The sequence below is a fragment of the Poeciliopsis prolifica genome, unplaced genomic scaffold, assembly GCF_027474105.1.
Source record: "Poeciliopsis prolifica strain line A6 unplaced genomic scaffold, Auburn_PproV2 SCAFFOLD094, whole genome shotgun sequence".
NCBI lineage: Eukaryota > Metazoa > Chordata > Actinopteri > Cyprinodontiformes > Poeciliidae > Poeciliopsis > Poeciliopsis prolifica.
The window spans coordinates 765,577-777,883 of NW_026562469.1; the positions used below are offsets into that span (position 1 = coordinate 765,577).

Below are 12,307 nucleotides of genomic sequence, written 5' to 3' on the forward strand. Positions count from 1 at the left end.
CCAGGAGTCGATTGTTGCTGGTTGTTTGTTCCAAGAGGAGAAAGAAATCAAATCCTAAAATAAACATTTTACCAATTTTGATTGATTTATGTTTATCATTCTGGAGTAAATCAATGTAAGTCAACATGCTGATAACACACATGCTACTAGTAGCATTTAAGCTAACCTTAGCCTCATGGCTAATTTTAGTTTAATTTTAGCATGCAGAATGGAGTAAGTCCACCTTAACATAGCAATGATACTCCACATGCTATTGAGTACGTTAGCTAAGCTTAGCATTGATGCTAACTGGGCTCGATGCAAACACTTTGGTAGGCCCTGCTTAAACTTCTTCAGAAATGTTCCAGTGATTTTTTGAACATTGCTTTTATAAGTGTTCCACCAAATCTTGGCAGGGAAACTCAAATGTGTTAAAGTATAATTTCTTTGCACAAAAAGCTTTATGATTGAGACACTGCTTTGTTTTAATTAGCTGGCTAAGTATTTAGCTAACAAAATCAATATTTAGCTTCAGATCTTCATTTGATCCTCCGTGAGGATTGTGTGTTGAGCAAACTCACATCAAAGGTCATAATTTTCAGGCAGCAAAGACAGAAAACATCAAATTTGTTTAAAAAAATCCCTTTATTGATTGTGGTTGCCATAGATTCCAACTCTTGCTTTAGATTCATTTCTTGCTTTAGAGACATTTCCTCCCGCTGGTCACACACACTGGTCACACACACACACAGACACACACACGCACAGACACACACACGCACACACACACACGCACACACACACACATGCACAGACACACACACACACAGACACACACACACACAGCTGGAGGTTCAGCTGGTGCTCTTGCTGTTCTTCTTCTTCTTCTTCTTGGGGATTTGCTTCCCGCCAGCTGCTTTGGTTGACCCATCAGACGGTTTACTGGACTCTCCTGGTTCTGACCCATTGGGTAACTGCTGGACCAGAACCTCTTCCACTGGGAGGACTGGTTTCACCAAACTGGTCTCCTTCAGACATTCAATCTCTAAAGCTTTTGGTTCTGGATCCGCCCTGCCTGGTTCTGGATCCGCCCTGCCTGGTTCTGGATCCGCCCTGCCTGGTTCTGGATCCGCCCAGCCTGGTTCTGGATCCGCCCTGCCTGGTTCTGGATCCGCCCTGCCTGGTTCTGGATCCGCCCTGCCTGGTTCTGGATCCGCCCAGCCTGGTTCTGAGGTTGCTGATTGTTGGACATCCTCTCTGACTTGTGTTGGACTCTGCTCCACCTCTGGAGGCGCCACCAGGTCGGTTGGTTCTGACCCAGTTGCCTGCGGTTCTGGATCCTTCAGCAGAACCACATGTGGGTCTTCAGCCTTCTCTTCTCTCCCTTCTGCCTGACCAGCCGCTGAAGCCGGACCTTCCTTGATGTCGGTTCTGGTTTGGAACTGAGCAATGGCGGAGACGATGACATCATCTTCGTCGCCCAGCTCCTTTTTCTCGTCCTGCTCCTCGCTATCACCCGGCGTGGCCAGCAGGGCGGCGGCGAACTCCTGCAGCTTGGCTTGCTCCTGCCGCAGCCGGGCGATGTTCTGCGTTAGAACCGGGTCGTCCTCCTGGAGCTCCTGGAGCCCCTCCAGGTCCGGCATGGCAGCGTCTTCAGGAACTCCGCCGTTCTCTGTGAAGTCGGCTAATTTGGACGAGAGGCCGGCGCTGGACTGGCGGGACTTCTCGGATCTTGTCGTAGAGTCCCTTCCTCTCCTCCTGCAGAGCACGGCAGAGCTTCTCCAGCTTCTGGATCTTCAGGACAAACAGGTCGTACTCTCTGCCTTTCTCTGTTCTCTGCAGAAGAAGAAGAAACTCAATGGAGAGTTAGGCTAATGGATGCAAACCGATGCTGAGGTTCCAGCCTCTGAGATAAGTGGAGACGATTTAACTGGCCGAGACGTCCACAATGAGGACCTTCAATGCTGCATTCACAGCAGCCCAGTTCGGTCCGCTTTAACCCAACTCTGGTCCGTTTGCCCCAAACGTGCGGCTCGGATGGGGAGGTGAATGTGTACGTGTGTGTCCAGCGCTAGCGGGAGAAACACCTCGTGGTTTTTAGCCTGAGACAAAGAAAAAATTCTCCAACCACTGAAATCTGATGCCTCTGCATTTCTGTTTCCATCGGTGAAGAAGGAAGTAGCTGATGAGTGAAAAGATGAACTCAAACTCACTCACTACTCTATAACAAGGGTTTTGTGACTGGATCTCTATATTCAGCTCATTAAATAAAATCTGCCATTCCGGCCTGAACGGCTGCCCAACGTGGGGCTCAGACTCTGAGGCGACATCAGGGTGAAACCTGAGCAGATGCTGAACAAAACCTGCTGGCGTTATTTAGACCAGGGACTCTGAGTCCTGGGAGATGATTTCCTTCTTTTCCTGGAGGGAATTCAGAAGTCGATCCAAAGTATCCACAGAACATTACGTCGACTTCTCAGCATTTTGGTTCTGATTTAATACAGCTTACCTCCTCAATCATGTCGATCAGCGTCTTGTTGCAGTTCTCAAACCTGGTCTTCCAAAGGTTTGCCTCCTTCTCCACCTTCTTCATCTTCTCAGTCATCTAGAAACAGAAAAATTCAGCTTTATTGCTGTTATTATGACTCTGACTAGAGGACTGTGAGCAGATTTGAATGGATCTGGAAGCCGCTCACGTTGTCCATCTCCCGTTTGAAGCGGACATAGATCTCATTGCTCTTGGCCAGCGTTGCCTGAAACTCGTCAAACTTCTGAGCGTAGAGCGCCAGCTGCGAACGAACGAGGAGAAAAAGACGTAAACATGGCCAGCAGGGGGCGCTGCAGGCGACAATTTGAACTCAGAAGATTTTCCACATCTTGTCCAATTGCTGCTCTGCAACATTATTACAACTTCATCACCAAACTAATATGATTTTATTCTAGTAATATTATATACTCTGGTAATATTTCAACCTTGTTCTGTTATGAATATTACAACTTAATTCTTGTATTATTGTGACTTCATTGTCATTTTATTTCCACTTCCATGTCATATAACTTTATTCAGAGTTTATTGTCATATTTTTTACATTGTTTCTCATATTGTTATAAATTTACTCTTGGATTCTTAGGCCTTTATTCTGAAAAACACATGACTTTTTTCTGGTAATAGTATGACTATTGTTGCACAATTTTATTACAATAGTATAAATACTTATTGATGCCAATAATCTCATATTTTATGACTTTATTCTCAAATCAAAATGACTTTATTGTCACATAATTACAACTTCTTGGATTATTTCCATGTAATTGTCATACAACTATTCTTATATTATCACAAATTTATTCTGGTAAATTACAACTTTATTCTCACATAATTATTACCCTATTATTCTTGTTTTTTTTTAGACTTTTTTAGACTGCAGTTTTATTCCCAGGTGAATATGCCTTCATTGTTGTAATGAAAGATGATATTTTAACTTCTGTTGTTGGATCAGAACCCAGTGGAGGGTAGAGACTCTGCCTCAGGTGACGAGAACCTGCAGCGGCTCATGGATCTGCAACGTGCTACCTGTCCAGGTGTTCTGCAGCTTCCTACCTGTCCAGGTGTTCTGCAGAGTGCTACCTGTCCAGGTGTTCTACAGAGTGCTACCTGTCCAGGTGTTCTGCAGCTTGCTACCTGTCCAGATGTTCTCCAGAGTGCTACCTGTCCAGGTGTTCTGCAGAGTGCTACCTGTCCAGGTGTTCTACAGAGTGCTACCTGTCCAGGTGTTCTGCAGCTTGCTACCTGTCCAGATGTTCTGCAGAGTGCTACCTGTCCAGATGTTCTGCAGATTGCTACATGTCCAGGTGTTCTGCAGCTTGCTACCTGTCCAGATGTTCTGCAGAGTGCTACCTGTCCAGGTGTTCTGCAGAGTGCTACCTGTCCAGGTGTTCTGCAGCTTACTACCTGTCCAGGTGTTCTGCATCGTGCTACCTGTCCAGGTGTTCTACAGAGTGCTACCTGTCCAGGTGTTCTACAGAGTGCTACCTGTCCAGATGTTCTGCAGCTTACTACCTGTCCAGATGTTCTCCAGAGTGCTACCTGTCCAGGTGTTCTGCAGCTTACTACCTGTCCAGATGTTCTCCAGAGTGCTACCTGTCCAGGTGTTCTGCAGCTTACTACCTGTCCAGGTGTTCTGCAACGTGCTACCTGTCCAGGTGTTCTGCAGAGTGCTACCTGTCCAGGTGTTCTACAGAGTGCTACCTGTCCAGGTGTTCTGCAGAGTGCTACCTGTCCAGATGTTCTGCAGAGTGCTACCTGTCCAGATGTTCTGCAGAGTGCTACCTGTCCAGATGTTCTGCAGAGTGCTACCTGTCCAGATGTTCTGCAGAGTGCTACCTGTCCAGATGTTCTGCAGAGTGCTACCTGTCCAGGTGTTCTGCAGCTTACTACCTGTCCAGGTGTTCTGCATCGTGCTACCTGTCCAGGTGTTCTGCAGAGTGCTACCTGTCCAGGTGTTCTACAGAGTGCTACCTGTCCAGATGTTCTGCAGAGTGCTACCTGTCCAGATGTTCTGCAGAGTGCTACCTGTCCAGATGTTCTGCAGAGTGCTACCTGTCCAGGTGTTCTACAGAGTGCTACCTGTCCAGATGTTCTGCAGAGTGCTACCTGTCCAGATGTTCTGCAGAGTGCTACCTGTCCAGATGTTCTGCAGAGTGCTACCTGTCCAGATGTTCTGCAGAGTGCTACCTGTCCAGGTGTTCTGCAGCTTACTACCTGTCCAGATGTTCTGCAGAATGCTACCTGTCCAGGTGTTCTGCAGCTTACTACCTGTCCAGGTGTTCTGCAACGTGCTACCTGTCCAGGTGTTCTGCAGAGTGCTACCTGTCCAGGTGTTCTACAGAGTGCTACCTGTCCAGATGTTCTGCAGAGTGCTACCTGTCCAGATGTTCTGCAGAGTGCTACCTGTCCAGATGTTCTGCAGAGTGCTACCTGTCCAGATGTTCTGCAGAGTGCTACCTGTCCAGGTGTTCTGCAGCTTACTACCTGTCCAGGTGTTCTGCATCGTGCTACCTGTCCAGGTGTTCTACAGAGTGCTACCTGTCCAGGTGTTCTACAGAGTGCTACCTGTCCAGATGTTCTGCAGCTTACTACCTGTCCAGATGTTCTCCAGAGTGCTACCTGTCCAGGTGTTCTGCAGCTTACTACCTGTCCAGATGTTCTGCAGAGTGCTACCTGTCCAGGTGTTCTGCAGCTTACTACCTGTCCAGGTGTTCTGCAACGTGATACCTGTCCAGGTGTTCTGCAGAGTGCTACCTGTCCAGGTGTTCTACAGAGTGCTACCTGTCCAGATGTTCTGCAGAGTGCTACCTGTCCAGATGTTCTGCAGATTGCTACCTGCCCAGGTGTTCTGCAGCTTACTACCTGTCCAGGTGTTCTGCAACGTGCCACCTGTCCAGGTGTTCTGCAGGTTGCTACCTGTCCAGATGTTCTCCAGAGTGCTACCTGTCCAGGTGTTCTGCAGAGTGCTACCTGTCCAGGTGTTCTACAGAGTGCTACCTGTCCAGGTGTTCTACAGAGTGCTACCTGTCCAGATGTTCTGCAGAGTGCTACCTGTCCAGATGTTCTCCAGAGTGCTACCTGTCCAGGTGTTCTACAGAGTGCTACCTGTCCAGATGTTCTGCAGAGTGCTACCTGTCCAGATGTTCTGCAGATTGCTACATGTCCAGGTGTTCTGCAGCTTGCTACCTGTCCAGATGTTCTGCAGAGTGCTACCTGTCCAGGTGTCTGCAGAGTGCTACCTGTCCAGGTGTTCTGCAGCTTACTACCTGTCCAGGTGTTCTGCATCGTGCTACCTGTCCAGGTGTTCTACAGAGTGCTACCTGTCCAGGTGTTCTACAGAGTGCTACCTGTCCAGATGTTCTGCAGCTTACTACCTGTCCAGATGTTCTGCAGAATGCTACCTGTCCAGGTGTTCTGCAGCTTACTACCTGTCCAGGTGTTCTGCAACGTGCTACCTGTCCAGATGTTCTGCAGAGTGCTACCTGTCCAGATGTTCTGCAGAGTGCCTTGTTTCTGCAGAGTGCTACCTGTCCAGATGTTCTGCAGAGTGTAACCTGTCAGGTGTTCTGCAGCTTACTACCTGTCCAGGTGTTCTGCATCGTGCTACCTGTCCAGGTGTTCTACAGAGTGCTACCTGTCCAGGTGTTCTACAGAGTGCTACCTGTCCAGATGTTCTGCAGCTTACTACCTGTCCAGATGTTCTCCAGAGTGCTACCTGTCCAGGTGTTCTGCAGCTTACTACCTGTCCAGATGTTCTGCAGAGTGCTACCTGTCCAGGTGTTGCAGCTTACTACCTGTCCAGGTGTTCTGCAACGTGATACCTGTCAGGTGTTCTGCAGAGTGCTACCTGTCCAGGTGTTCTACAGAGTGCTACCTGTCCAGATGTTCTGCAGAGTGCTACCTGTCCAGATGTCTGCAGCTTACTACCTGTCCAGATGTTCTCCAGAGTGCTACCTGTCCAGTGTTCTGCAGCTTACTACCTGTCAGATGTTCTGCAGAGTGCTACCTGTCCAGGTGTTCTGCAGCGTGCTACCTGTCCAGGTGTTCTGCAGAGTGCTACCTGTCCAGGTGTTCTGCAGAGTGCTACCTGTCCAGGTGTTCTCCAACGTGCTACCTGTCCAGGTGTTCTGCAGAGTGCTACCTGTCCAGGTGTTCTGCAGAGTGCTACCTGTCCAGGTGTTCTGCAGCTTGCTACCTGTCCAGGTGTTCTGCAGAGTGCTACCTGTCCAGGTGTTCTGCAACGTGCTACCTGTCCAGGTGTTCTGCAACGTGCTACCTGTCCAGGTGTTCTACAGAGTGCTACCTGTCCAGATGTTCTACAGCTTACTACCTGTCCAGATGTTCTCCAGAGTGCTACCTGTCCAGGTGTTCTGCAGCTTACTACCTGTCCAGGTGTCTGCAACGTGCTACCTGTCCAGGTGTTCTGCAGAGTGCTACCTGTCCAGATGTTCTCCAGATTGCTACCTGTCCAGATGTTCTACAGAGTGCTACCTGTCCAGATGTTCTGCAGATTGCTACCTGTCCAGATGTTCTCCAGAGTGCTACCTGTCCAGATGTTCTGCAGATTGCTACCTGTCCAGATGTTCTCCAGAGTGCTACCTGTCCAGATGTTCTCCAGAGTGCTACCTGTCCAGGTGTTATGCAGAGTGCTACCTGTCCAGGTGTTCTACAGAGTGCTACCTGTCCAGATGTTCTACAGAGTGCTACCTGTCCAGATGTGTTCTACAGAGTGCTACCTGTCCAGGTGTTATGCAGAGTGCTACCTGTCCTGGTGTTCTGCAGCTTACTACCTGTCCAGATGTTCTGCAGAGTGCTACCTGTCCAGGTGTTCTGGCCGTGAATATTCACCTGTGCCTGCATGACAGTCGCCTGCTCTCTGAGAGTCTTAGCCTGCAGTTTCCACTCAGCGGCCTGAACCAGTAACTGGTCAGAGGGAACAGAAACAGACGCGGTTACAGACGGTCTTTACCTTCTTCTTCATGGCCAGCTCCTGCTCCTTCATAGCGAAGCATTTCTTTGTTTTGTCAATAGCTTCTCTAAGCAACTACGGCAACAGAGACACAGTCACTCAGTCACAGTCTGCTGCACATATGGAAACACATTAGACCATATAATCATCTGCAGTCAGCATGAATACATGCAACATGACAGGAAGCATGAATTTACTTTGATTCATTGCAATGATTCCAATCTGGATCCTGCAGATGTTTCAAATAAATCTACCAAATGTAAAATTACACAGATAAAAATTAACACCAATGATTTCATTTGTCTGTCAGAAAAAAACATGAAGGTAATTTTCACCATTATATTCACCCATTGATAAAAGTCACAGTTTCCAACCAAATACTTAATTAGGAAGCTAACAGTTTAGTTTGAAGCTAACCATCATCATCATCATCACCATCATCATCACCATCATCATCACCATCATCACCACCACCATCATCACCATCATCATCATCACCACCATCATCACTCACATATTCTTTTTCCCGTTTGTGTTTGTCTTCAGCCTCGGCCAGCAGTGCGTTGGCCTGCTGCAGTTTGGCCTCCGTCAGTTTGTGCTGCAGGTCGTGATGTTTGTTGATCTTCTCCAAACTCTGCAGGACGGCAGAAGAGTCTGTTAGCTCTGGAAACACTGCGGGTTTACGACAGGGAGTCCAAAGAAAGAAAACTAAAACCAAACAAGTAAAGGAGCCTGACCTTTAGTGGGGAAGGAAATAAATTTGGGTCACTTTCTTTTATATTGAGCAAAATTCAGTAAATTTAATAGAAGCTGATTTGGTTGCAGTAAAGTTTGGCTTTCTGTAAAAAAAAGCTTTTTATAAAAGTTTGGAAAGAAAAGACAAAAACTTTCAGTTATGAGAAAATGACGTCAGTAATTTAAAAATGAGAAGTTAACCAAATAATGGATGGGTCAAACTCATGTCGTTCTTGAACTGCAGTGGGGGGGCCAAACAAACTCAGACTCAGGGCCACAAATGGCCCCTGGGCCACAGTTGAACAACCCTGGATCAGAAGGTGCAGTTACATTTTTCCTTTTGTTAACTGAAATAAATTCACATTTCGAAGCAGCAGCGTGAAGCCGGAGAAAGATCTGGAGTCATTGTCCTGCATGAAGGCCCTGATGTTTCCCGCCGCCCTCTCACCTCCTCCCGCCGCTCATACTGGCTCATGAGGCTCTCCAGCTTGTCGGTCAGGTTGGCGTTCTCCTGCCGCAGCTTGTCGTTGCGGCCGCTGTGCAGCTCGATCTGAGCCTGGATCTCCTCCAGGGTCTCCTGGAAGTGGTTGGTGATGTCGCTCCGCTTCTCCTCATCCTCCCTGCAGCGCCGCAGTGTCTCCTCCTGCAGGAGAAACGCCTGGTGAGGAGTTCCTCAGGGCTGTGTACTCCCATCACTTCTCTTTACATCACCTGAGCCTCTTGGCTCCACTGTCTGCTAACTAACCAGCTAGCTAACGCTAACAACAAAACACAAACATTAGCTCAGCTAACTCTAATGTGACTCTGGAGAGAAATAACTTCTATATGCTGTGGGACTTTATATCATATTTACATTAAAAAACATCTGCAACAAAAACTATATCCAGGTTTTATATTCAAGAATCAATAAAACTATAAATACATTGAACTGAAGTTTAAATGGCACTAAAATATTCAGTGATATCTGACCTAAAACAAATTTCTATAAAGCCCTTAGATATTGCATTTATGTTTACAGCTTCTTCACTTCATTATGTTCCTATAAGTTTTTAATTTCTTAAAACTCATTTAGGAGTTAACAAAAACGCTAAAGGGTTAAGCTAATAATTAGCTTTGTTATTAGCGCAGGTCTGCTCACAGCTGCTGGAAAGCAAACCTGCACACACATTTAGTCTGGATGTGATAGATCAGCTGGTTCTGGGTGGTTCTGGTTGCTGAGCCGGTCCTACCCGCAGCGCGCCGTAGTGTGCCTGCAGGTCCCTGCACAGCGCCTCCAGCTGGCTGCGCGCGCCATGCTGCAGCGCCGGTCCTCCAGCAGGTGGCAGAGTTTCTGCTGCAGCGCGCTCTTCTTCTGCTGCTCGTCGCGCCACCAGCGCCGCCTGCTGACACACAGCCGCTGTTAAGCTGCTGACGCCAGCCGGAGTCTCACCGGCAGAGCGGAAACGTTCTCACCAGTTCGGCGAACTGCTGCACCAGTTCCTCCAGTCGGGCCTCTGCGGACGGCAGGCCGCTCAGGCGCTGCCGGATGAGGGACACGTCTGCAGGTTCATGTGAAACAACCAAAGGTTTTTAGATTCATGTCACAGGAGCCCCGAGGGGGCATGGGGAGTTTTGCTTTTGCGTTGAATTATCTGAAGTTTTATATCTTTTCCTTCAGGATTGAAAGGCACAAAAAACAGAAACTTTCCGTAAGTAGGAAAGAAATAAAATACATCCTAATGTGAATTATTTCTGAGTTATTATCGCAGGTCATAAATCATCTGACAGTTTTGATCGGTTGTGATCTAGTCTGAATGGTTTTCGTGTTCAGCTTCATCTCAGCTTTAACAAACTCAAAGATGCAGAGAATAAATCGATTTCAATCAGCTTTTGCACCAAAGACTTATAATCTTTAGATTTCTAAAAATTTGCATGAAAAAAAAAGTAAATTATGTGATTGATCTAAGATGGAAATTTGCTAGAAAAAAACCAGAAAAGAAATTTTTACAACAAATGTAAAAATTTCAGTTTCAAAAGTCAAAAATCTTCTTGTAAAAATTTTGAAATTTTGAGATTCATCTGTAAATTAGAAAATTTTGGCTTTCCAAGTTTTCTAGATTTCAAAGTCTTTGCTGTAAATTTACTCGTCTGTTTTTCTACGTTTCATTTTCCTTCAGGAAAAGCTCAGGCTGCCTCACCGGTCTCCATGTCACCTTTGACCTCCTCTGAGGTCTTTTCCATCTCGTTGTCCGTAGCAACCTGTCGGACCAAACATCACAAACATTATGACTGAACGCCGGCGGCGGGCGGCGGCGGGCGGCGGCGGCGGGCGGCGGCGGGCGCCTGACCCACCGGTTTGTCCAGGAGGCCGTTTGGCCGAGCCGTAGGTCCTCAGGATGTCCTGCAGCCGCCGGCTGAACTCCTCCATAGGGTCAAAGGTCGCAGAGGAGGCAGAGTCTGTGTCCAAATTGCCGGTTTCCAGGGGCGATGGCGCCAACAGCTCGGCTGCTTCCACTGACGTCTCCATCTCAGACACTAGAAAACATATTTTATTCTCTCTTGCATTGTTTTTTTTTACAGTCTTACTGTTTAGGTTTTATCATTTCTTATTCTCATTTTATATCGTTTTAATCTTCCTACTTTTATCTTCCCTTACCATTTCATCGTCGTCTTATTTTTAATATCTTATTGTTTTGCTGCTCATGTCAAATCTAATTTCTGCTTCATCTCCAGCTGCTGTTTTTCAGCTCTGACAGCTGCCCTCCTTATTTTATCTGTCAGGTTTAAAATTAGCAGTGACACACACACACACACACACACACACATACACTCACACACATACACACACACACACACACACACACACATACACACATACACACACACACACACACACACACTCACACACACACCACACACACACATACACACACACACACACTCACACACACACACACACACATACACCACACACACATACACACACACACACACACATACACACACACACACACACACACACACACACACATACACACACACACACACACACACTCACACACACACACACATACACCACACACATACACACACACACACATACACACACACACACACACACACAACACATACACACACACATACACCACACACACATACACACACACACACACACACCTGCTGCCTTGTGGTCTATTCTCAGGGTTTCCTAATATGGCGCCCTGCCGGCAGCAGGTTCGGTGTCGGAGGAACGCTCAGATCTCCTGCTGAGAATTTGACTTTTTTCTCTTTATCTGCTTCATATTGTTCAGATCCAAGCACCCCCACCCCAACTCGACCCCTGACCTCAGCCTTGACCCCCAATCTGGGGTCATAGATGTTTTGGTCCCACCCACACTTCTGTTAAACCACCAATCACAGCGTTTCCTGCAGGAGTTCAACATGTTGACAGAGTAACTTTGTAAATAACTTGTTTACCTGATGATAATGTTCCCAGCTGAAACTTTAAAACATCTTGAAACATATTTGGAGATTTAAATACACAACAGGAATATTTGTAGGCTTAAAGTCAGCCGGAAACAGCGAATAAAATCCAGTTTGGTGAAACAGAAACAGATCAGATCTGCAGGAGGAAACTCAGATAAACAAAGTGATGATGAAGCTGATTTTATAAAAACTCTCCAAATGTGAAAAACAAAACAGGATCAAAACTGAACGAACATTTAGAGTTTAGAAAGTCTTACCAGGATCCGGGTGGCGAAGGAGAGGAGGTGAAGCTCTGCAGGCAGAGGAAGGTCAGAGGAGGAAGAGGAGGGTCCTGCTGATGAGAAGAGCAACAGCTGATCCCCAAAATAACCTGAAGAGACCCGCTGAGGGCCACTGGGGGGCGCTGTCTCACCTCAGGGCCTCAGGGGGGCGCTGTCTCACCTCAGGGCCTCAGGGGGGCGCTGTCTCACCTCAGGGCCACTGGGGGGCGCTGTCTCACCTCAGGGCCACTGGGGGGCGCTGTCTCACCTCAGGGCCACTGGGGGGCGCTGTCTCACCTCAGGGCCACAGGGGTCGCTGTCTCACCTCAGGGCCACCGGGGGGCGCTGTCT

At 47.5% G+C, this 12,307-nt stretch overlaps 1 protein-coding gene across 1 annotated transcript; it reads right to left on the bottom strand.

Moving 5' to 3' along the window:
- Positions 1–605: 605 nt before the first annotated feature.
- On the bottom strand, positions 606–11,947 carry txlnba (taxilin beta a). Its single transcript, XM_055023001.1, is given in 13 exon segments — positions 606–1,697; positions 1,699–1,815; positions 2,489–2,584; positions 2,676–2,768; positions 7,497–7,571; positions 8,011–8,130; positions 8,680–8,874; positions 9,461–9,522; positions 9,525–9,610; positions 9,676–9,769; positions 10,409–10,473; positions 10,583–10,745; positions 11,688–11,947. Coding segments are annotated over 13 exon segments (2,076 nt in total). The 5' UTR covers positions 11,734–11,947; the 3' UTR covers positions 606–833.
- Positions 11,948–12,307: the final 360 nt, after the last annotated feature.